General features: G+C 43.4%; 1 protein-coding gene across 1 annotated transcript in view; it reads right to left on the bottom strand.

Moving 5' to 3' along the window:
• CHN2 (chimerin 2) overlaps positions 1 to 26,355 on the bottom strand; it is a 302,557-nt gene that overhangs the window by 43,658 nt on the left and 232,544 nt on the right. The window contains exon 7 of the mRNA XM_083188957.1: positions 19,824 to 19,901. Within this exon, the coding sequence (XP_083045083.1) occupies positions 19,824 to 19,901 (78 nt within the window). The remainder of the gene's footprint in view (positions 1 to 19,823; positions 19,902 to 26,355) is intronic.

Raw genomic sequence — 26,355 nt, 5'->3', positions numbered from 1 at the left:
CAGCCCAGATACTACATAAGTACCAATATTTACATATTACAAAACATGATGTTAAAAAGCTATTTTTTCCAATTTGTATCAGTTATTTCCATCTTAATATTGTTAAATAAGCTTTACATTGGCAATTATGCGCTAATGAATCAAAATGCAGGTCATCATCAGCGGCAAAACCTTTGCAGTGTACAGTGAATCTTTCCTAACAATGATGAAAAGATCTACTTTTACAAACAACAGGCTAAATCAACCGGAGAGTATAGTCCCTGACATAGAAGCAGCCATTTTGTTGAGTAATCTAATGCTCACATCAAATGAAGCTTACGGTAGGCACAATATGTGCACACAATCCATCATACAATCAGTCATACAATCCATCTGTTGCATGATTGTATGATTGTGTACACAAGATGTGCACACAAGCAGCATACAATCCATCTTACAATCAATTGAGATTGTATGATTGGGTACAATATCTTTCTGATGTATGGCCAGCTTAACTTTACTTTCCCTTTATACCGGGACACTCATGAATTACACAGGTTCTCTGGCTATGTGACTTTAAAACCAGATGAAATACAGGCTTAATCAGCCACAGAATCTGTGTAATGCATAAGACTCCCAGTTTAAAGGCATATGGGGACCTTTTACCATAGGATCTCCTGGATTGCATTGCAATATGCAATCCTTTAGCCAAGATGGATGTTCCTGCAGACGTAACATAGCCTGAAAGGAGCAGGACCTGCGATCTGTTGTGCCGAGTGCTGGGGATCTGCGCATGCATGGTTCGCGAGGACCACCAACTGACCTGTGCTCACAACACTGCACCGCCAGCTTTGCATTCTGTAGCACATATGCCGCAATGAGCTATCACCACCTTATGGTGTGTATCCATTGCATTGGGATCGAATCGGACAGCAAGCCAAAAGACATGCATGCAATTTTGACAATATAGTACAGATCTGTACTATATGGTCAATGCAGCCCTGTCTTGCTTTGATTTGTGCTGTAAGGGAGCACACATCGGGATCGAAAGCTTAAAAACCTGTGCGATTTTGACTATATAGTCAAAATTGTAGGCTAAATTGTACCGTGTGTACACACCATTAAAATGGCGGTATCCCTGGGTCCTGATGCGATGCTGCCCGATGTTGATACATCAGGTAGAATTTCATCCCCAATAGAAACCTATGGGGAAAGCGGCTGCAAGCAGGGCAGGAGGTATCGCAGGTGTTCCTGCTGCTGTCCCTCCGTCTTACATTCGGGGGGGGTCGAAGGTCCTTGAGGGATATGCCGCAAATATTCAATAGTAAATGGGCCCCACAGTATGGTAAGCCTAGCCAAGGAACCAGTGATACCAGTAATGCACAAGATACCATTATATTTACCAGAGTAATGGAGCTGGAGAGGGAAGATATAACACAACACCGAGCTCATTGTATCGTGAGATCGCCGCAAGTTGGTCCTTGTGCATTATGGGTGGTCATGTGACCTGTTGTGGATAACATGTTTCTTACAAAAAATATCAGAATTTCTTCCTACATTAACTCATTATGTAGCTGTATTTGATGGGATGTTGATTGGCCAACAAATTACAGCATGTGCATTGGTACAAAGGGCAGCCACTCCCCATCCCCTTGCATCACAGCCCGGCTTGTCCAGGAACCCATTTGCTTGTTATAGCTGGATTTGTTCTGAATGCTAAATGAGGCCATAAATATGCTTCAAAGTGCGTAAAAGCAGAAAACACATCATTTTCTAAGTTATATTTTAGCTACTTCTGTGCGTCATATGAAAATCAGTGCCCAGATAATCATGACTTTAAAAACCAGATCTGGGCACAAAGATGAATAAAACGAAATGGCTGATTGCGTATTTGTGTATCTATAGCGGCTCAGCATCCCAGTCGGAAAATGCGAAACATACACTTATGCGGTCAGCAGCGGAGATAATTGGAGTCCTACAGCTGTAATGCTACAGAATATGATTATGGGGTTTATTCCTGTGGCACAAAATCTGTTTCCACAGAATTGTTTAATACAAATGAAGCAGACGGGATCAGTACTTATGCCAGAACAAGGCAGTTATAGATAAGTGAGATCATGAACATTCTAGAACCAGTCATGCAACATTGTGTTTACATCAGAGACTGAGGGAATTCCTTCAAACATGCATGGCAAGTTACCTGAATTACACAAGTGTCATTTAAGCATTTAACAAATATTACATAAGACTTGTCAAAAAAAAAAAAAAAACACAGACGTGCTTTACTTTCTTTAAGGTTGTGTTGTGACATGCCTAAGACTTTTTAGGCCTCAGTGCAAATAATTCATATTGGCTTCCCTCAAAAAATGGATGGGTGAGGAGAAGATAGGTTGTGCAGCTGGCAAGTGGATGGGTGAGAAAAAGATTGGCAGTGAAGCTGGGAAGTTGACGGGTGAGGAGAAGATAGGTAGTGGAGCTGGGAGTGGATGGGTGAGGAAAAGATAGGTGGTGAAGCTGGGAAATGGATGGATGAGGAGAAGATAGGTGGTGAAGCGGGGAAGTGGATGGGAGAGGTGAAGATAGGTAGTGGAGCTGGAAAGTGGATGGGTGAGTAGAAGATAGGTGGTGAAGCTGGGAAGTGGATGGATGAGGAGAAGATAAGTGGTGAAGCTGGGAAGTGGATGGATGAGGAGAAGATAGGTGGTGAAGCTGGGAAGTGGATGGATGAGGAGAAGATAGGTGGTGAAGCTGGGAAGTGGATGGGAGAGGTGAAGATAGGTAGTGGAGCTGGAAAGTGGATGGGTGAGGAGAAGATAGGTGGTGAAGCTGGGAAGTGGATGGATAAGGAGAAGATAGGTGGTGAAGCTGGGAAGTGGATGGGAGAGGTGAAGATAGGTAGTGGAGCTGGAAAGTGGATGGGTGAGAAGATAGGTGGTGAAGCTGGGAAGTGGATGGATGAGGAGAAGATAGGTGGTGAAGCTGGGAAGTGGATGGATGAGGAGAAGATAGGTGGTGAAGCTGGGGAGTGGATGGGAGAGGTGAAGATAGGTAGTGGAGCTGGAAAGTGGATGGGTGAGGAGAAGATAGGTGGTGAAGCTGGGAAGTGGATGGATAAGGAGAAGATAGGTGGTGAAGCTGGGAAGTGGATGGATGAGGAGAAGATATGTGGTGAAGCTGGGAAGTGGATGGGAGAGGTGAAGATAGGAAGTGGAGCTGGAAAGTGGATGGGTGAGGAGAAGATAGGTGGTGAAGCTGGGAAGTGGATGGATAAGGAGAAGATAGGTGGTGAAGCTGGGAAATGGATGGGTGAGAAAAAGATTGGCAGTGAAGCTGGGAAGTAGATGGGAGAGGTGAAGATAGGTGGTGAAGCTGGGAAGTGGATGGGAGAGGTGAAGATAGGTGGTGAAGCTGGGAAGTGGATGGGAGAGGTGAAGATAGGTGGTGAAGCTGGGAAGTGGATGGGAGAGGTGAAGATAGGTGGTGAAGCTGGGAAATACTGTAGATGGGCAAGGTGAAGATAGGTGGTAAAGCTGGGAAGTGGATGTGTGAGGTGAAAATAGGTGATGAAGCTTGGAAGTGGATTGGTGAAAAAAAGATATCAGGTGAAGCTGAGAAGTGACAGTGAGGAGAAGATAAGTGGTGAAGCTGGCAAGTGGATGGGTTAGTGGAGCATAGTTGGTGAAACTGGGAAGTCTAGTTTGACAGTGAATAAGCCAACACCAAAAGGTTGACATGCACAAGTTCAACATAGACAAAATGTCAACACAAGCAAAATTTTGACATTGAAATGATTGACACATAAAAGGTCAACATGAGTGGAATTTGTACAATTCATCATGTGGACTCAGTGTTCCCATGCATGTCCTGCATCACTCGCAATGCTTTAGGGGTACTTGTGTACTTTCACGGCTCCCACGATGTGCATCATATGCGGAAAAATCGCATGCGATCGCATGCGATCTGATGCAAAGCGATGTCATTTTTCACTGAAATTATGGACATGAGTTGAAATCATGTAAAATGCACCCCAAATGTCATTTTTCACACTGTATTACCCCCACTATCAACGCCAACCCGAAGCGTGGCGAGCGCAGTGTGCCCGCGAGGGGCGGCGGTACGCGTCCTACGACCTTTTCATAACCCCACTATCCACGTCGGCGTGGAGTTGAGAATAGAAAGTGTGGCGATCGCAGCGAGCCACCGAGCCCGAAGCGTGGCGAGCGCAGCGAGCCCCGCGAGGGGACACGGATACCTGTGAAGGTATCCGCGTCCCCTCGCCGGGCTCGCTGCGCTCGCCACACTTTCTATTCTCAACTCCACGCCGACGTGGATAGAGGGGGTATGAAAAGGTTGTAGGACGCGTACCGCCGCCCCTTGTGGGCTCGCTGCGCTCGCCACGCTTCGGGTTGGCGTTGATAGTGGGGGTGGTACAGTGTGAAAAATTACATTTGGAGTGCATTTTACATGATTTCAATTCATGTCCTTAATTTCAGTGAAAAATGACATCGCATCGCATCAGATCGCATGCGATTTAAAAAAAATGCATAAAAACACTGTAAAATCGCATCGCATCGCATGCCATCGCATGCCACTACATATGGCATGCGATGGCATGCGATGGGAGCCGTGAAAGTACACAAGTACCGCTTCAGGTTCCTCACTCCTCCTACCAAGTACATGGATGAAAAAGTCCAAGACATGACAACACTTCCAAAAAAAAAAAAACATTGCCAGGTGAACATTTTACTTGTGCCGACCATATGGTGTCAACCTATTGACCGAATACTGTTTGTAGCAGTTTAGCAGAGAGCTGAAATCCCCAATCCACACTACAGGACTCAGAGCTGTTGCCCATGTGGTGGTTCTGCTGCCTTTGTAAATATTTCAGGAGAATAGAAAACTACAGATGATGTAAGCCACATTGCTTTGTGCGGTGATCAAAGCAACAAATATGGATAAAAATGTCTAGTTGTTGTGAAAAGGTCACTTCGTATAAGTAGACTTTAACAAAAACCCAGAATTCTAGAGCTGGATCTGAAAGTAGGAAATCTGGTGCTCAAAGATTTGTTTCTCTATGAAAAATCTTTTGTTTGCCAGTGATTGGTACAAGAATCCCCTAGAACACAGGGTTAAAGTACAATCATTATTAAATCTGAATAACATTTGAACAAATGAGTTATTTGATGCCAGTGGTCTGAAACTGGGTAACGGCGAGCGCACCTTTGTTCGCAGACTTTCAGTGGGATTCTTTCAAGTGCCCAGTAAAAAACTTGTTTTGATTCTGGCTGAGAAAGCCAATTTGCATTCTGCAGAGTTAAAAACTGCATATTTTCCCAGGATCTCACACACATACTTTTACAGACTTCCGACCTCTTTTCCCAGAAGAACCACATGAGTCAAAGGATTTTTGTAAATTCTGATTTACCAAGTTTGGCCTCGTACAATAACATCTATTCAGCATTTGGACAGATGGGATGTTTTACTGTAATAGTTTGCAGGCACAAGGGATCTTCATACGTGGATGATAAATAGCAGCAGTTACAAAACATGATGTTACTCTTATTTCATGCTTTGATTTACATAACCGCCTCTTAATTTGTACATTAGCAAGTTGTTAAATGGGCACATAATCCATTTACAGTGTGATGGCGTCAAACTGTCATTGATCATCCTTTCAGGTCTACTGTCTGGCTAATTGTCCCAACATGCCAAATGATAAACTATATTTTATGACCCTAATGGCGTTTTTATGTTACTAGATGAGATTAATTTCCTAGCACACAGCGAATCATACTCCAGAGAAACATAGTGGAATATCTAGATTATTGTTTTGGAACATATTTACAAGACTTAAGATGCCATTGCTCACACACGGCAAAATAAAAGAAATTGATATGGCCATTTTTGACTTATTGGAACAACCAATCGTTTCAAAACTTTCTGTGTGTGGGCATGATATTAATCAAATGCGCACACCCGGCAGTCGTTCGTCTAGCTCCATCCAAAAGGTGGAAAGATAATGACCAGCCGTGCATGATTTAGCACACATTGCCCTGTGTGTAGTGATGATGAACGTGCTAATGTGTCAATATGATTTTCAGTTGGTTGTGTGTGGGAATGATCTTTTGACCAGGTGTGGTCTGGATTTCAAGGGAAATTGGTAAGAGATTGTATTGTTCATAAAAGCTTACTGTGTGTCGGCACCTTTTACTCAGGATGGCAAGTTGCAGATTCTAATGGGTATACACTACATGATGTGTCCCCTGTGCAACCTCGTAAGTGACTCTGGTTGATACTGATAGGTCGACACCAAAAGGTCAACATGCAATAAGTTGACATGGTCAAAAAGTCCAAATGAAATTGGTTGGCGCATTAAAAGGTCGACATGAGTTTTTTTAAAAAAATTCCCCTTTTATGGACTTTTTCATAATTTTCCATGCACGGGGACTACAATCGAGAACGTTAAAGTGTGCTGAGCAAAGCAGAGTGAGGCAGCAGGTCCAAAGCATGGCTAGAGAATGCTTTACACTAATTGGGGGTTCATCTCAACAGATGTCGATAATGACACCAAAAATGTGAAAAACTCATGTCGACCTTTTCATGATTTAACCTTTTCCATGTCCTTTTGACCATGTCGACATTTAACCATGGTAACCTATTGCATGCCGGCCTTTTACATGTTCACCTTTTGGTGTTGACCTATTGACTATCTATCTAGACATTATCTAATAATCCACACCCCTCGTAAGCTATGGGACCTGCCGGAGTAGCCGGTATTGGCAACAATGTGGTCTGAATACACCGGACGACTTTAAGAATATGTTGTAACATTTAAAATCTCGTTTAGTGTGTACGAGGCTTAATTACTCACATTTTCAAAAGACGTTTGGCCAGTAAACATTGAAAACCCCCCTTTGTATTTGCCAGGCACAGTCCTATAAAGCACAAATACGTCTCTAAACGGGAGATTGTGGTAGCACTGTGCAGTAAAGGTTGCATTCCTTTATCCTCCACAGTCTAGTGACCGCCACATACTTGACTCTCTATAATGATATTAGACACCACATGTTGTCCCTAGACACATGCCTAGATTTCTAGATTTTCCTAAAAGAAAATATTTCATCCAACCAATCAAGAGACTGCCTCATAAATGCAATAGAGACAGACCCATAACAACATGATCTCTTGATGCATACAGGGTCATACAGAGGATTGTTAGGCATTTACACTACATGCATAGTTTTTGTAGATGGAGGTTAGAGCTGAATGGTGAGATCAATACGCTAATTGAAGGGCCCCTGATCATTTTGCTCATTGAAAATAATTATTCTTCAGCTTCAGCAATAACAGAGGCAAGCTAAGGTTGTTTTGTCCACATTGGTTGCTTTAGCAGTGTCATTCAATAACTTTCCCACCCACTACCTCAAAACTCCATCTCTGCAATCACTATTGCGTATGCGTGAAGTCTCCATTAAAATACACTATAGTGCAAGAACTACTTTACTGTACAGCACTGTATGTTGAATGGGATTTTTTATCAGAACATATTATTGCATAGGTTATGCATGTACTGTAATGTATATGGGGGCACTCCTGTACGTGCAACTCATTACGCTATTTAAAACACAAGGTTATGGTATATTAGATCTACAATGTCTAGGTCTACAGTCATGTGGTCGACAGGGTCCAAAGGTCAAAAATGTAAAGGTCGACAGGGTCCTAAGGTCAACAGTCAAAAGGTCGACAGCCAATAGGTCGACATGGTTTAAAGGGCAACATGAAAAGGTCGACACAAGTTTTTAATGTTTTTTTGTGTCTATGTCGGCATAGGTTGACATGGACACTGTCTAAGTGTACTGTGTACTGTCTAAGTGTACCGTGTCCCCTCGCATGGCTGGCTAAGCTCGCCATGCTTCGGCTCGGTGCCTCGCTACGCTCGGCACATTATCATATTCTCCCTCCACGCTGTAGTGGATGGTAGGGCATGAAATACCACCTGTTGGTGCATGTCTGCTCTAAATTTTGTAATAAAAAAGCATATCAACCTTTTTAATGTCGACCTTTTGACCCTGTCGACCTTTTGACTGTCGACCTACAGTCAATCTATGATCAGTCCGGATACCACAATACACAGGGGCTGCTAACAAAGGCACAGATGCTGCAATAATCTACCTGCAGCTTCAGTCCCTTACCAGCACCACCATCCAGGTTTGGGCACACCTGCTGTGCAATGAGGAGCTGACCCCATGACTGGAGCTGAGTCACCTGAGTGCAGGATTGTTCACTGTCACCTCCCGGCAGACTAAAGAGGCTGAAACCCCACACCCTGTGAAATCTGGGCTTACAATTGGAGCGTACACGACTCATGGTTGCACGCTCAGCTCAGGCGCTGCCTGGCAACAAGGGTGTGTGGCTGCACAGCGTGATGTTAAAGGTCACGCTGTGCAGCCACACACTGTTTCCCATGCCGGCACGTCTGCCCGGACTCCGAGTTACCCGCCTCCTCCACGGCCCGCAGAGTCTCCCTGAGTCACCTCGCTTCCTCCACCGCCTGCTGCTGTACAGGGCCCAGCTACCAGCTGTCACCCTGCTCCTTTTCTCCCACCTCTCATGCGGCCAGAGATGTAACAGATACAGCATTGGGAATATCAGGAGGCCAATCCTGGGATCCGAGGAATCCCGGGATTGACAGTTTTTCAATCCAGAATCCTGAGGTTGAAAAAATGACCCGGGATTGGCCTCCCTACTCTGGAATTAACACGCAGGTTAACTAGAATGGCAGAGGAAGCCAGGTTTATGACCTCAACTAATTATATGAGGCTCTTTGCTTGGAAGTGGAATGGATATTGCACAAGGACAATCATTATAATATACAACGTTTCTATACTGTATGTCTCTTTAAAGACTGCTCTATCTCTGATTCGTCAGTGACCGGTCTATTTTGTTACTAGCTACTTTTTGTAAATCAAGTTGATAAGTTTTGTACTTCCAGAAATGTTACTACTGTATCATCATTTTGGCATCAAGGTAGGGAAACATGACAAATCCTGGGCACCTCATAAAGTATGTGCTGAAATACATGTTCTATGAAACTATGTGGATGGCCGGTTAATGGACCTGATTCAGACTTTTTAGCAAGGTTGCGTTTTTGCAGATTGACAAAACCATGCTGCATTGCAGGTGTGGCAGATGTAACATGTGCAGAAAGAGTTAGATTTGGATGTGGGGTGATTGAATTGAAATCTAAATTGCAGTGAAAGAATAAATCAGTCAGTATTTACTTTACATTTACATTTATAAATGTGCCCGACTTTAAAAGCTGTCGGGCACATTTTGTCGCGATCACGTCTGTATCTCGATAATCCACGGACACTCCCCCTTTTCGCCGATAGGCAGGCGGGACATTGAATCCCTCCTGCCGATAAACAGGTGAGAAAAACGCAAACAGGCCAGGGACCTAGGGTGGGGGTAGGTGTCAGGGGAAAGGAATTCTACATGACTTCTTTAAGCCCTGCATATATTCTATGCTTTTAATTGTCAATTTACCCATAAAAATATGTATTTGAACCAAATGTTGCTGGACTAGTCTTTATTATTGGGTAGCATCTCAGGTTCAAAACAAACTTTTTGATTGGATGAGATATTCCTTATTTGGATCTCACCATAACAATTACTATACTTTTAACTTACTGTAAATGATCAATTTACACGCACAGTGGCCCTGATTCAGTATTGATAGCATACGCTCGTAGCAGCTTAGCCTATGCGTTCCTTAGCAATGTAAATGCAGGAGGAGCTGCATAGCGCCTACTTGCTGCACTTGTGATCGCAGTTCTAGATAAACATTGCAACAATCAGTTGCAATGTTCATCTGCGACTGCAAGCCTAGTAAGTTTGACTTAACTCAGACTTCCATTTGCAGGGGCTTGCGATGCCAATTAAAACTTCATTGCAAACACAGTTCTGGGCCTCGACAATCCTGGAAAATGGGGGCAACATTTCCAGTAATGCCAGCTGCCCCAGTCCCTCCCCCCGAATGCCTCTTCCTGTTAATCAGGAAGAAGTGTTTGATATTGTACACTGCCATGACAGGACCCTTCTGCACATGTGCAGAATGGGCCCTGTGCATGCGGAGTTTCCAGATAATCAGGAAACTGCGCTACTGATGGCTTAAGTGATTAGTAGTGAACCAGGACCTGTGTACACTATGTAATCTTACATTTGTATTTTGGGCATGCCTGTGCCCAAGAAAAGCTCCCTTTATAAGTAACACAAGTATGTCATATTGGAGCACAGTTTTGTTCTGCATTTGGGCAGAGAAGATACACTGATATTATCATGTGTCAGACCAACACAAAGTACGATACAATACACTTTATTGTTATTACCATGTATAACATAGCAACAAAATACAGTTTTAGTATCAGCCAGATACAATATACAGCAATTTATAAAACGTATTTCCCCACCCACTATACATTAATGTAAAAAGAAGAAAGAAGATGTGCTATATCAGATACCAGAATTTAATGCCACAACCACTCGTGGGAAGAAGCTATTCTTTAGAGAAAGAGAAAGGTGAACCTCGAAACCAGTTAAAGCTGCTGTATATGGGAGTGTGTAAGGCTCCCCGAAATATGGAACAAAAAGAGGAGGTATACAGCGCTGGGTTGTTCTGAATGATGACCACACACAATTTATATGATAAAATACAAATGCATTTATTATAACATACAACAATAAAGAGAGTACTCTCTAAGAAAAAAAATATGTATAATACATATGCTTAAAAAATGTATTGCGCAATGAATAAAAAAGGAAGGGGGATTTTGCAATGGTCAATGCATGCACATGGCTCTGGAAAGTGAATGAAGATAGATCATGGGACAATAGATTGGTTATAGTTACCACCATTAATGGTCAATACATCAGGGTCTCATCAGAGGACCTGGAGGTGGTTCCGGTTAGATTCCCAGCATGTCGGTCCAGTCTGCCTCAGGTGGAATGGAGCAGGAGTGGTGGGTGGAGGATGGAATAGCCACCGCCGTAAATCACTGCCAAAGATGGTGTGGACCTGTGAGGCCCAGGACAAAGGAGGCTGGTCCGGGGTAACTTCACCGCTGTGGAGCCTGGTGCAAGGTGGTGTTGGGCTCTCGATTGGGGCCCAGGTGGAAGCAGGGGCTTCAGTTGGTGTCAGGGTCTTTGATATGGCTCAACGCGTTTCAACGTATCAGCACGTCTTCATCAGGTGCACACCATCTTTGGCAGTGATTTACGGCGGTGGCTATTCCATCCTCCACCCACCACTCCTGCTCCATTCCACCTGAGGCAGACTGGACCGACATGCTGGGAATCTAACCGGAACCACCTCCAGGTCCTCTGATGAGACCCTGATTAAGACCATTAATGGTGGTAACTATAACCAATCTATTGGCCCATGATCTATCTTCATTCACTTTCCGGAGCCATGTGCATGCATTGACCATTTCAAAATCCCCCTTCCTTTTTTAATCAATGCGCAATGCATTTTTTAAGCATATGTATTATACATTTTTTTTTTCTTAGAGAGTACTCTCTTTATTGTTGTATGTTATAATAAATGCATTTGTATTTTACCATATAAATTGTGTGTGGTCATCATTCAGAACAACCCAGCTCTGTAAACCTTTTAGAAGCTATACTTTAGTCTGCTTGTTTTAGCCATAAGGCATCTAAAACGCCTTCCGGACAGCAAGAGTGTGAACAATCTCTGAGCTGGGTGAGTCGGATCCTTCAGAATATTACATGCTCGTCGCAAGCAACGTATCTTCTCAATATCCACCACCGTCGGTCGGAGAAGTCCCAACAATCCACCCAGTGGCGTAACTATAGCACCGCAGCCCCCGCCACCGCGGGGGGGGGGGGCGCTGTGCATATGGGGGCGCCGGGGGCTGCAGTGCTATAGTTACACCTCCCCCCAATCCCCCGCAGGCTTACCTATTTCGCTGGTCCCGGCGGCTCCATTCTTCTGCTGAGGACCACCACAAAATGGCCGCCCCCATACAGCAGACAGAAACTGTCTGCTGTATGGGGGCGGCCATTTTGTGGTGGTCCTCAGCAGAAGAACGGAGCCGCCGGGACCAGCGCGAAAGGTAAGGCTGAGGGGGATTGGGGGGGTTTGCATGGGCGGCGGGGGGCGCGCCCAAAACGTAGCTACGCCGCTGAATCCACCCGCTGAACCATCCTACTGTCCGCTACGGTACAGCTCCCGTGCCATACCGTAGTGCAGCTGGTTAGGATACTTTCAAACGCACAGCGATAGAAGTTCTTAAATTTAACCAAGCTCCTAATATTCACAGACCAGGTCAGGTCGTCAGAAATGTGAGTTCCCAAAAACTTCAAACTAGAGACATGTTCCACATTACTTCCGTAGTCTTCTAAAATCTACAATAAGCTCTTTCGTCTTACTGATATTAAAGACCAAATTGTTATCATTACACCAAGTGGCCAGATGCTGTATCTCCTCCCTGTAAGCGGTCTCATCATTATCGCTAATGAGACCAACAACAGTCGTGTCCTCAGCAAATTTGATGATGGTGTTTGGCCCATAGGCTGGTGTGCAGTCAGAGGTGAAAACAGAATAAAGAAACAGACTCAACACACAGCCCTGGGGGTCAGGAAATCCATAATCCAATTGCACATAGAACTGTTGATTACTAAATCTAACAGTTTGGTAATTAATTTTGCTGGGATAATGGTATTAAATGCAGAGCTGATAAATAATAATCGAGCATATGAATTGCTTATATCCAAGGTGTCAATACAGAATGTATCAGCAGGCAAACTGCGTCCTCCGTACTTCTGTTGTTGGGTTATGGGTCGAGTAGGTGAGAGGTTTGCCTTCAGATGCACTAAAACCAAATGTTCAAAACAATTTCATAATAATCGGGCCACAGGGCGGTAATCATTCATACCGACTGGGCTAGAATTCTTTGGTATCAGAATGGCCGTATGTTTAACTCATTCTGGCACAATCGCCTGGGACAAGGACAAATTGAAGATGCCTGTAAAACCCCCTGCTAACTGCGGGGAGATACGCAGTTCATGCGGGGGCGGGTGGCGTTTAAATGACTTGTAAAGCAGCTTTGTGAGTCAACCAGAATAACCCCCTATATGTATAGACTAGTTGTCCTGTAATTCAATTTTACTAATTATTTAATTCAAGGCAGCAGATACATGAGACTGAAGATCATGTGAACATAGCTGGAATATAAAGGGAGATTCCTACGGAGATGATTGAATTTTATGTGGTGACTGAGGGGCAGATTTATTAAGCTCGGTGAAGTGATAAACTGTCTGGTTTTTATCACCAGCCAATCAGTTCCTACCTGTCATTTTTCAAACCAAGCCTGTAACTTCACAGGTAGGAGCTGATTGGCCGGTGATAAAAACCAGACAGTTTATCACTTCACCGAGCTTAATAAATCTGCCCCTGAGTTACTATTCCCCCTGGTGCTTAACATAGCAAAGCAGGACATGTGCTTTCCCCTGTCCCTTCTCCGACTTGAAATTCCGTAATCATTTAAAAAAAAACCATCTCAAGCTTTTGACTGTCGACCTAGTGCTTGACCCTGTTGACCTACTTTCATGTGTTGCTGACCTACGGCCTCTCAACCTTCAGTGATCAACCTAATGTATGTCAACCTAGTGACCGTACCTTATGACAGCTCCCATTGTGCTACTGCCACGCCCCTACCCTGTCCTGGAGACCTCCAATTTTAGCAGGTACAATGTAAAGGTGCCCATACAGTAGTCCAATTTGGGGCGATTTCACCTGATCCCGACGGATCGGGCCGAGTAATCGTCCAAAAATCGCATGTGTTTGAAGTCCCCCTCGAGTCCGATGCATGATCCCATGCATTGGACCTGAGCCAGATGTCAGACCTCCTGCCCATCTGACCTCCGACTTAATCCCCCTCCCGGGTACAGGAAATGGGGTTGCATACAATACTTAGCATGTGAAAGGACCGTCCCGGGCAGCTATGGGGGAGGGTGGGGGGTCGGATGGCCATACAGCAGTGACCTTTTCAATAAGTGCAATAACTCTTCCCAGTAGTAATGTGCTGTGGAGTAAGCTGGATATATTATTTACTATATAAATACATTTTAATAAGGATTTATAGAAGATTAATTATGGTCTAATAAAAATGCCATGCAAAGGTTTTTTTTTTTTTTTTTTTAAATAACTCCTATTGTAGGATTATTCCACAGCAGACACCCCTAACTGTCTCTGCCGCCCCTACCTCCTAAGTAGGATCAATGTCCAGCCGCTGCTGTCTCATCTTCAGACCATCTGCAATGTCTGGAATGTATGAGCTAAATATAACACTGCATTAGCAGCTTGTATGTTATTTTTATTTTCAGAAAGTCTGTGACAAGCGCCGTATAGATAAATCTGTGCCACACAACGTGTGAATAGCTTATCAGATTCTTACTGAAACAGCAAGCAAATCTCAGCTGGTTATTCACATGCTTGTACAATAGACAGTAACGCCTGAGACATCACTGCGTGCTCCAACACAGAAGGATGGCGGAATACACAGAACATTTATCTAAGTATTTTATTTCTATTGCACAAGCACTGTAGGCACATGTGTTATGTCTATGTATGGTCAGTGTCATTTCTGCCTCATTATTACTAACTGCTTCCTGCATTACAACTTCATCCCTGAGCTTCAGCAATCGGTTCCATGGTTACTCCATTATCTAAATCCCCCAGCTCTCATTCTTCTACAGGAGCCATGGCACCTAAATGCTCATGTCCTACCTTGCTTCAGATTCATCTCATTATGGGCCAGATGCACAGAAGCTTCAAAAGTGATCAAATGGAGAATGGTAAACAACCAGCCAATCAGCTTCTATATGACAATTTTCAAACACAGCCTGTGACATGACAGGTAGGAGCTGATTGGCTGGCTGTTTATCACTCTCCATTTTATCACTTTATGATGCTTAGTGCATTTGGCCCTCTGAATGAATATATATTAACCCCACGAATTTTAAGATCCCCCCAATTGTGCTTACAGGGGGCCACAGATGATTTCGGACATATTTGCAATGGTCCAGCATTTTCTAACTCAAACATATGTATAATGTCACTGACTAGTTCAAATAAGCTAGGAGGTAAGTTCAAATGTAAGGACACGTTATAAAGCAAAGGTAGGAACATTGCACTAAGAGTACATGTAAACTCCAAAGTTGTGGGGAGAGTACATGTAAACCCCACATGTAAGCACGTTAGTCAGGGCATCTGGATTATCAGAGAGTTGTACCCATAATATATGTGGTCTACAACTGGAGGTGGTCAGAAGGAATAGAGAAAAATTACGTGGGAAAGTACATGCAAACTTGCTGGTATTAGATGTTACGGGATCTAGAATGTAGAGGCTGATCATCTGAAAGCTCTAATGGGGAAGTGACCATAAGCAAAGCTATGACTAAATCAATGACTAAAATTAGACGATCATGTTCGTCAAGATCACCTGACTAAAACCTGACTAAGACCAAATAACAAAAATTTGACTAAAATGTGACATTTCATTTGTCAAATTTTAGGAAAGTGACTTTAAGCTAAAACTAATAAAAAAAAATTCCTGACGGAAATAACACTGGTTGGGGGGAGTCGGAGATCACTGATGTTCTGCTCTGGACTACAATGGTGATCTCTTTAGTGCAGGGAAGAAGGGAGGAGTGAAGGAAGCCAGGGGGCTGCTCAGTCGCTAAGGGAGCGCTAAGCACTCCTCCGAAAATGTTAAAACGGAGGTCATGCCCTCCACCCAAGGCCACACCCATCTGCATCTTAGCCCCACCATTTTTTCAGTTTGGTCAAGCCTTTGGCGTGGCAGGTCTTGGGGTTCCCATCATACTTAGTGGGGACCGAGAGATGAAGGCGAGGTGCAGCAGCCATTACAGGAGGATGAACTGGACTTGGAAGTTCTCTGACAGGCTCAGGGCCACTGAGAGTGGTCTGTAGCTTATCCAGCCGGGAAGACAGATCTTGCAGACAATGAATCACTTGGCTCTGCGCAGCCTCTTGCTGATCCAAGGGATTTTAAAGGGATGCCATCCTCTAACTATATATCAGTTTGGCAGATGACTCATATATGTTTCTAAACCTCACTTCTAGGGGTAAATTTACTAAGATGGACGTTCTACTGAAGACTAGTTAAAACCCTTTCAAAATGACAGCTACTGCAATGTACTTTCACTTTGAGCTGTGACAGTTTTTACTTTTAATCAGATTCTACTTATTATTTATTTAGAACCTTCTAGAAGATAATAGATAGAATCTGGTTGCTACGGGCAACATCCCATCTTCAATAGAAATCCCATCTTAGAAAATGTACCCCTAGTATCTAGAGCAATCAGCATCACCGTGTCAATTCTCCTGACCCAATAACACACAAAAATTGGTTAAGTAATGTCCCATGTTACATAACATACTCCTCAAACACTGAATATACATGAGAGGAATAAATGCATCACTGAAACGTACATGGGATTATACATACATACATACATACATACATAACTATAATATGACCACAATGGGTATGATCCTAATGCAATTACATTCATTTAAAACAGATATCCCATACTGAAAATTGTATCCAATAATAAAAAAGGGAAGTTGTAGTATGGAAAGACATTCTAAAGGACACAATGAATCTTTAAAAAATGGGAATCTCTGCATGTAGCATAGTTTATAGCTAACAGTGTAATTCTACAGTTAAATGACATGTCCAGTAGAGATGTAGTATTATTACCAATACATCTACTGGTCACACCTGCCATAAACTGGAATAATATCATTATCAAAACATAAATAAAATTGTTTGTAAACATTTTCCTTAGGGCTATTTCACTCGCTCCGGCTCCTGCCGGACGGCGAAATCCTGCATGGCTAGGAAGCCGTGCCGCACACTGTAGTTTACAATGGAGGGGATGGCCACAGCTCGGCAGCCGTCCCTTCCAGTGGTGGGATCCGGCTCCAACCGGGCGGCCAGGCCATGGCCGTCCCGTGTGAATGGACACACCTGTGTCCATTATTAACTACAGTGTGCGCACGGCTTTTCGCATGTGAAATAGCCCTTATTGTCTGCTTACAGTATGACACCATACACACTGATGCAGGTTCAATACTGACAGTGACACTGTAATCACTGCAGGGAACAAAGGAAAGCCAGCGAATTGTATACCAGCTCAATATCAGTTCCTCACATCCTGCGAAAATCAATAACTCTTTGGACACAATCAATAATTAGGGGCCTTCTTGTCATAGGACAAAAAACCTTAATGTCACTCAAAAAGGCTGTTTTAGCTGTATAATCAGGGCTGCATCATGGTAAAGCCAAAGTGAGAAGCACTGTGGTAGTAAATACACTGTCACAATATTTGCTATAGTACTCTTTAAATTGTATTTATTATAACAATTTAATTTCTTTTTTTTTAAACCAGCTTTATAGACACATATTAACTATAACAGACTAAGGGCCAGATGCACTAAGCTTCACAAGTGATAAAATGGAGAGTGATAAACAGCCATGTCACAGGCTGGGTTTCAAAAATGTCAGGCAGGAGCTGATTGGTTGGTTGTTTATCACTCTCCATTTGATCACTTTTGAAGCTTAGTGCATCTGGCCCAGAGTATTTTGTTTAAATTATGTAAAGAGATGCTGGGATTGTCTAACTGACCAATACTTGCCCAATATCTTTTCCCATTCCAAAAGTCTGCCAAACTCTTTATAGATTATAATTGGGCCGTGCTACAGTATTACTATTTTGCTCTTGTGCAGAATACCAGTGAGGCCTATTTAATTGTTGTTAGTACACATCTGGTGCTAAATGCCAATTTGGGCCTGTGTCTTATATATAAAAGGGCTAACTAATTATTATAAGAACAGGTTGTTTTTATTTCAGTACTGACATTGTACTCTGCACTTGATGCAAATAAATGGTTGTGCATCAACTATATACAAATATTATGTATGAGGGCAAAGGTTACATATCAATAAAGCAATTAACCTGCTCTTGTCACTGGACTATGTCACTGCATGGTACAAACACTTGGTGCATGGTGTTTCCATGGTAACAAATGTCATATTTTAGTATTTATTTCACCTGCAAATACTCATTTTACAGCATCCATATGATTACATTTACAAATACATCATTTGTTTGAGGATGGTAACCCCATTTTGTTCAGACAAAAGTGTACAGGACTTGTCAGATATTCAGGTAACCCAGTGACTATCGGCCTGGTTCAGATGAGGACGCCATGGTGATTGGACTGATGTGTTGCTACTGTACATGTGCCAGAGCCATACTGTGCGTGCGTATCGTGGATGAGTGACGCATAGCGGATTTATTAGTGAATGACAGGTAGTCAGTGTGTGAGATTAGGGAATGCATGTCGGGATCATAGTCAGTTACTGAAAACTTGTAACCAACTGTGGGGCGTTCCTTAGACAGTTACTGCAAACTTGTACCCAGCTGGAGAATTCCAGGTGAGGCATTCACTCTGAAACTGCTTTAATGCAAAGGTTTGTTGGCGCAACCGATATATCTGCGTTTGTAGTACATACGTGGTGGATGCGGGACGCCAGGGCTTCTCTCCACGCAAGAAGGCATCTGAGTCATTGGAATATTTTTGCACGTGAACTGTATATGGAATCACAGCTGTCCAAACCACTGCATACACCTCTGAATCAGGTTCCAGGAAGGAGATCAGAAACACATAAACTGGATTTCTGTTCTCTTTTGTACCTCACATAACGTGCGTCTTCATAACCTCATTGGTAACAGCTTATTCTAATACCTGCATCCTAACCTCACCGCTTCAAAAAGTGATAAACAGACAGCCAATCAGCTCCTAGCTTACATGATGTTACCGGCTGGGTTTGAAAAATGACATTTGGAAGCTGACTGGCTGCTTGTTGATCACTCTCCACTTTATCACTTTTTGAAGCTTGATACATCTGGCCCAGAGGAACACACAAATGAAACAATGAACCGATATCTAGTGCCGTTAGATGTCATATAAGTTGGGGCTCTGCTCCACAATTAATAAATAATACAAATGCACAGCTGAGATTGGATGCCATCATTCACAGCAATCCTTCAGTGATCGGTATAATGGAGCAGACCTGACAGCGTGTAACACATGACAGAAGTGATACCGGCCTCTATGGGAAGTGATTCCTTACAATGTTATACTCTGACCGCTGACAACATATGAGAATATATACTGTATCCGTATTGCACATACAGTATGGTTATGGCTGTCATTATGAAACCATATAATGAGGTCGGAGGGTCGTTTCTCAGGTATAAATAAAGTCATCACTACATTTTTAAGGAACATTTAAAAAAAGGTTTAATGACTAATACAAATATTTTCCAAATATAACAATAAAAAGCCATATACTAGTCCCTATTGCAGCTCCCCGCGTGTTACTCCTCTGCTTCCCATGTTGCCATTGCCGCTAAGGGGTTAATATCCTAGCTAATGTAGTTGCCTCACTGGCTGCCAATAGCTCCTTCCTGCGAGATGCATTAACCAGGAAGAAAGTTGGCCACAGAGCTTAAACAACAAATTCCAGACAAAGGAGACAATCTGCCTAAAGCCTGAGCTTGTATAAATAAGTGTAAAGAGGCAAAATTGTGTTCTTACAAGGAAATGTTCATTTGCAGCCAGCTAGAGTCAGCACAATAAGCAGCTGTTCATGCTGCAGCTGGATGGTTAATAAATTCTGCAGTATAATACTGTACATAATACATAGGTGGAACTGGAAATGGGCACTTACCTTGAAGTTGTGTGCTTTCTCATAGTTACAGTGGTTGTCATTTTGTGTCAGGGCCGCTCTTCTGACCAGCGAGGTGATCTGCGAATAGGCAAAGAGTTTCAGAGGTTGCCACAATAATGCGCTCCTGCCACCCACTTTCACCCCCAGTGCCAGCGCAAGGAGCTCCTGGTGCTTCCTGCCTTTCTTAGATTTTACTGCAGCATAAGTCTTCTCATTCTCCAACCATAGCTCCTCGGACAGCATAGTGTCAGAATCCCAGATCCTTGCAGTTTCCTCCTCTGAGCCTTGTAGGCTTACAGGCACTAGGTTGGTCCAGCTGCTTTTGATGCTACAGAGCAGATTGGAAGCAGCTGCAGCCCATTCTGCAGGGACCTCCACCATGTGACTTGAATGGGCTGTCTTGTGGGATGGAAGGAGCTTCTGCATTTCAATAACTAGTGGACCTGCCTTGTTTTACTTCTTAAGACAGGCGTGTGTCTGAAACAACTGCAGCCCTCAGTCTGGAAATTGACAACTAAAAAAAAAACCCTCCTCAGCAACAGCATCCAACCAAAAGTTATCAGAGGACAGAAGGGGGGAAGCCAGTGCCACAACCCCTATCAGTGCAAGGGAGCATCACTTCTGCACTCTGAGCAAAGCTCTCTGATGCTCCCTCCAGCAAGAGGCTGGATCATGTCCAAAAAAAGACTTGGGCTTCATTCTGGTCTGGAAACCAATAGATTAAACCATACTAAATCCCACTGATGGATTAATCTTGAATTGATAAAATCTCTCTTTTTATATCCTGTGTGAGTGTAAATCCTGCAGGAGTCTGAGGAGGATTAGCTGAGGGCTCTCTTGCACGTCATCTCTAATCTATTGCTCTCAGACTCTCTTAATAGTTTTCTGGACTCCCAAATAAGCGATTCACCAAATCTTATTAACCCATTGAGACAAGAGCAGGTATATCACCATGGCATCCAAAAGACACATCTGTGCTATTTTCAGAGCAGTGTCTTAACGCCACAGCAAGACAGATCTATTTACTACCTAGACTCCAACCGTCTTATTAAAGCGAGCAGTTATTGTTCTAACTAAGCCAATACAAAGGGGATTGGGAATGGGTGTGATTTAATTCACTACCATAAAAAGTCAGCTTTAGGTGCTATGCAGCGACAGAACCAGGGCGCTCAGCGCTTATTAACCTGGGAGCTTTTGAATGACATTCAATAAAGGTCATATACCATCTGCAAACTATAAATGCACTATATTTCTATTTGTGCAGAACTGCAGATATACCTTACTGCCGGCTTCATGCATAACAACATGGCCACAAACTGGGTCACGTATAGTAACACGGCCACAAACTGGATCACGTATAGTAACATGGCCACAAACTGGATCACGTATAGTAACATGGCCACAAACTGGATCACGCATAGTAACACGGCCGCAAACTGGATCACGTATAGTAACACGGCCGCAAACTGGATCACGTATAGTAACATGGACACAAACTGGATCACGTATAGTAACACGGCCACAAACTGGATCACGTATAGTAACATGGCCACAAACTGGATCACGTATAGTAACATAGCCACAAACTGGATCACGTATAGTAACACGGCCACAAACTGGATCACGTATAGTAACACGGCCGCAAACTGGATCACGTATAGTAACACGGCCACAAACTGGATCACGTATAGTAACACGGCCACAAACTGGATCACGTATAGTAACATGGCCACAAACTGGATCACGTATAGTAACACGGCCACAAACTGGATCACGTATAGTAACACGGCCACAAACTGGATCACGTATAGTAACATGGCCACAAACTGGATCACGTATAGTAACACGGCCACAAACTGGATCACGTATAGTAACATGGCCACAAACTGGATCACGTATAGTAACACGGCCACAAACTGGATCACGTATAGTAACATGGACACAAACTGGATCACGTATAGTAACACGGCCACAAACTGGATCACGTATAGTAACACGGCCACAAACTGGATCACGTATAGTAACATGGCCACAAACTGGATCACGTATAGTAACACGGCCACAAACTGGATCACGTATAGTAACACGGCCACAAACTGGATCACGTATAGTAACACGGCCACAAACTGGATCACGTATAGTAACACGGCCACAAACTGGATCACGTATAGTAACATGGCCACAAACTGGATCACGTATAGTAACACGGCCACAAACTGGATCACGTATAGTAACACGGCCACAAACTGGATCACGTATAGTAACATGGACACAAACTGGATCACGTATAGTAACATGGCCACAAACTGGATCACGTATAGTAACATGGCCGCAAACTGGATCACGTATAGTAACATGGCCGCAAACTTGCCTACACGGGGCCAGATGCACTAAGCTTCAAAAGTGATAAAACGGAGAGTGATAAACAGCCAGCCAATCAGCTCCTGCTTGATATATTGCAAACACAGTGTGTGACATGGCAGGTAGGAGCTGATTTGCTGGCTGTTTATCACTCTCCGTTTTATCACTTTTGAAGCTTAGTACATCTGGTCCACATAATGACATGGCCACAGACAGGCTTCTGGCATAACAACTCATGGCCACAAACATTGTTTAGTTGTGAGGACTACACCCATAGTAAATGTGCTGTATGAATGTCACTTCAAGGCCCAGGGGACTACCCTGTTTATGACCACTCTATACATAATTTCATCTTCTTTGTACAATGCTGCCGGCTTTAGCCTCATTTACCTCTTAAATTAATGATGAGGGAACATAGGACTGACTTTACTACATACATCAATATTGATACAAGATGTTTAATACATATGATCTAAGTGCATCTGGAAAAGTGCTTTTTCTTTATAAAGTTACAGTAGCTTAGAAGGTTGTAGGCTATGGGGGATATTCTGGTCCTCGCGCTCGCTGCAAATTCACATGCGAACGTCATGTTTTTTAAATCATTTCTGCGCATATGCATGTGTCGGGTGTATGTGGCCACGGCAAAGAGAGTGTTCGCCGGGCGCACGCATCCAATACTGCGGGCATGGGGCTGGGGGATTCACCCAGGGGAACGCCCAACGTTTTATGGGCATTCCCGGGTGCGGGTGGCAGGCAGCTGACCGCCCAGTTCCTCTTGACTGTGCTCTCAAATCTAAGTGACCTGAGAGTCTGTTAGATATGCGTGCACCATCCACATCATTCGATGGTCAGCAACCATCGAATGATGTGGATGTTTCCCCATAGCCTGTGAATGGATGTTTATGTTAAACTTCCACTCACAGCTGTGTGGGCAAACCCGGCATGCAAGGGGGGGGTGTAGACCTGCAAGCGGCGGGCGTCGTCTGGGAGACTTGCAAGGCTGTGAATGTAGCAGCCTTGCGAGTCAACCAGAATAAGGCCCTATATGTATAGACTGAGGCTTACATTATATATCGGACCTAGCTTACATTATATATCAGATGTATATAAAAATAGCTCTTTTTACACAGAGAAACATTGTTTTACTTATTATAACAGTCATCGGGGGAAATTTACTAAGATGGGAGTTCTGGTGCACATGGGACGTTGCTATGGGTAACCAATCAGAACTAACTTATTATTTATTTAGCACCTTCTAGAAGATATTAGATAGTATCTGATTGGTTGCCTATAGCAACATCCCATGTAAAATAGAACGCCAACCTCAGTAAATTTCCCCCATCGGCTGTGCTGCATAGCTGCTGCAATATGCCTGTAAGCGACGTTGTTCACTGACATATCGTTTGCCTACACCCAACCCGCAAGCGATATATCATGCGTTGGCAGCCGATATATTACCTAGTATGTACCCAGCTTTAACCATGATGATAATGCTTTTTGCATATGGGTTGTCAGCTATAGTATTTATATGTCAGCTCGCTTTGAGCAGGGAATAATCTCATCAACACTGTTCCACCAAATGGAAGTTTTGAGCCACCACCGATGTTATCATTTCGAACAACTTCCTCATAAATATTGGGTTTATTTACATAAAACAGGGGAGCGTGATAGGTCAAACAGAACGACAGTGTTGTGGTGGGCCTACAGTTTTTATACTTTATTACATGAACTTTAATGGAAATTGAGTACAAGTAAAATGATCATAAAGATTTAGAATACGTTTCACAGCATGTAAAATATACAAACTTAAGTTAATAAATTTACCCCTAAGGGGGAAATCCAAATTTCCATGAGCTTACCGTGTATCTCCATCTCCTGGGCAAAGTGCCTGGAGCTAATCAATGAGTGGCCTGTAGGAATCCCGTGGCGTGTTGAATTCCCCATAGGTGTTTGTCCAGACAAAACTGACTATATAAAATTTTTATTTCGATTATAAAATAAAATATTGCATTTTTTATGTCTGTTCATGTTAGCCTTTATTTACCCAATCGGGTTACAAGTTATACAAAATGGAAAAAAAAAACATGTGCCAATCACACTCATTCTAACTGTTGTTTCTAACTGAAAATTAAACTAGATTTTGAACACAGTTGCGCCTACATTTATTACCAAAGATGTCTTATCAAAAAAAGGAGCAAATAAATACGCAGATGTTACATGTTATTTGTAAAACTTCCAAAATTAGGGATAGATTTACTAAAGATTTTAAAAAAGAACTATACAGGTAGGATGGAGACGTTTGGAGGAATGACGAGAAAGAGCCATAGAGCAGCATGGAAAGGTGAGGAAGGTGACAGAACTGTTGGATAACCATTGAGGGGTGGACTTAGAACTCTGTAGAGTTGGGAAGTGGGAGAACTGTGGAGAGGAAAGTGAGAGAAGCACAGAGCAGAAGAGAGAACCTGTTGTGCAGTATGAATGGGAGATGGTAGAGGGAGGGTGATGGTAGCCATAGGACGATATTTACATAGCGCCAGTTCTGCAAGCTGCCACTTTTCTGGGGGTTGGAGCTGAGAATTTAAAGTGGCACTAACAGTCGGTGTAAAGTCTGGTGTGCTTTACATTAATGGTAGTGCCGCCTTAAGTTTAACGCTTCATCCTGACCAGAAAAATTAGTTTTCAAATATAGCCATAATGTTGAAGAGGACATAATAATAGGAGGTATACGAGAAGAAGTGGACGATAATGAGTAGATAGGGTGGAGAAATAAAATGGAGTGGGCAATGTGATGCTAATGAAGGGAATGTCCAGTTTGTGCTATGAAATGTAGCATAGAAAATGAAGTTTGAGTTAGATTTTATAGGTTTAGATGTAAGGGGACAGAGAAGGGTTTTCATGTGAAGGAAATTAAATGTAATGGAAGAAACATGACCAATGTGTAAAGGGGTGGGATGGAGCCTATTTATTAGGAGCACCATGTAAAAAGTTGTAACTATTTCTACATATAGTAGTGTATGTATGAACCTGTCCAGAACGTAAATTTATGGTGTACAAAAACGTGTCTTTACATCATCTTGTAAGTTTAGCTACAGTATGGGGGGGGGGGGGGGGTGGTGATCCTCGTGATTCATGGTCACATCTACTCCCAGCTCCATCGCCAGAACCGGAGACTAGATGTGGTTATGCAGTAGCACACTACTAAGTAAAGAGCAGCTACATGGTTCTGGGGATAGTGAAGGGAAGGAAGGGGGGGGGGTGTTGTTATCTGATTGAGGGGATGGGGGGTGCAGGAGGGGGTGCCCTAAAAATGCAATAAGTTTTACTTTGTCTCTAATAAGATTATAATTGATATGTTATGCTAGATAAACTGGTGCAGTTCAATCACGGGTGGTGTATTTGTCATACTTTAGGTATTAATCTCAATAATTATGATCTTAAAGTTGCTTATTGTGACAAAGTTTACGGATCGCCTGGATATATCACTATTCACACGAAAGGACAGGGATTTCGGTGACGTGTAAACACTAAAGTGATCACATTACTTCTGGGCTCGGACTTCGGCAGGGCTACAGCATACCTCCCAACTGTACCGCTAAACGCGGGAACGTGCCGGTTTTTGGGGACATTCCCGCATCCCTCCCGCAGCCGGCAGTGTCCCAATGCAGGGGGGGCAGTTGGGAGTCCCCCCCAATCTGACAGAATAGATGCTGTGCGCATCTATTCAGCGGTGCAGTGTCCGGAAAACGGGGCGTGGCCTAATTAGCATAAGCCACACCATCATTTGCATACACCTTTTCGAGTGTCCCTATTCTTCAATTGAAAGAGTCCCTCGCTCCATTAGACTCTCCCGACCTTGCAAAGCTTCAAACGGGCACTGAAAACTCACCTATTCATCAAAGCGTACCCTTCCACTGCATAAACTAGCTGGTTCTCCGACCCCTTGCCTGTTTAAATCCTGCTATCTAGCCACCACCCACTTGCTTGCACCTCCCCTTCCTACTAGATTGTAAGCTCCTCAGAGCAGGGCCCTCTTCCCTCCTGTTGTCAAAGCCCTCTTCTCTTCACATTTCACTCACAGCTCTCCCATACTCCAACACTCAGTGACCATCTTCGTCCGCATACTCATCTCCATCATTGGCCTCAAGCCTATAGTTGTATGTTGATTGAGTCC

This window comes from Crinia signifera, chromosome 5 (genome assembly GCF_055691185.1).
Source record: "Crinia signifera chromosome 5, ASM5569118v1, whole genome shotgun sequence".
Classification (NCBI taxonomy): Eukaryota; Metazoa; Chordata; class Amphibia; order Anura; family Myobatrachidae; genus Crinia; species Crinia signifera.
The sequence above is the reverse complement of the archived record's forward strand: the minus strand, read 5'-3'. Positions and strand labels throughout refer to the sequence as shown.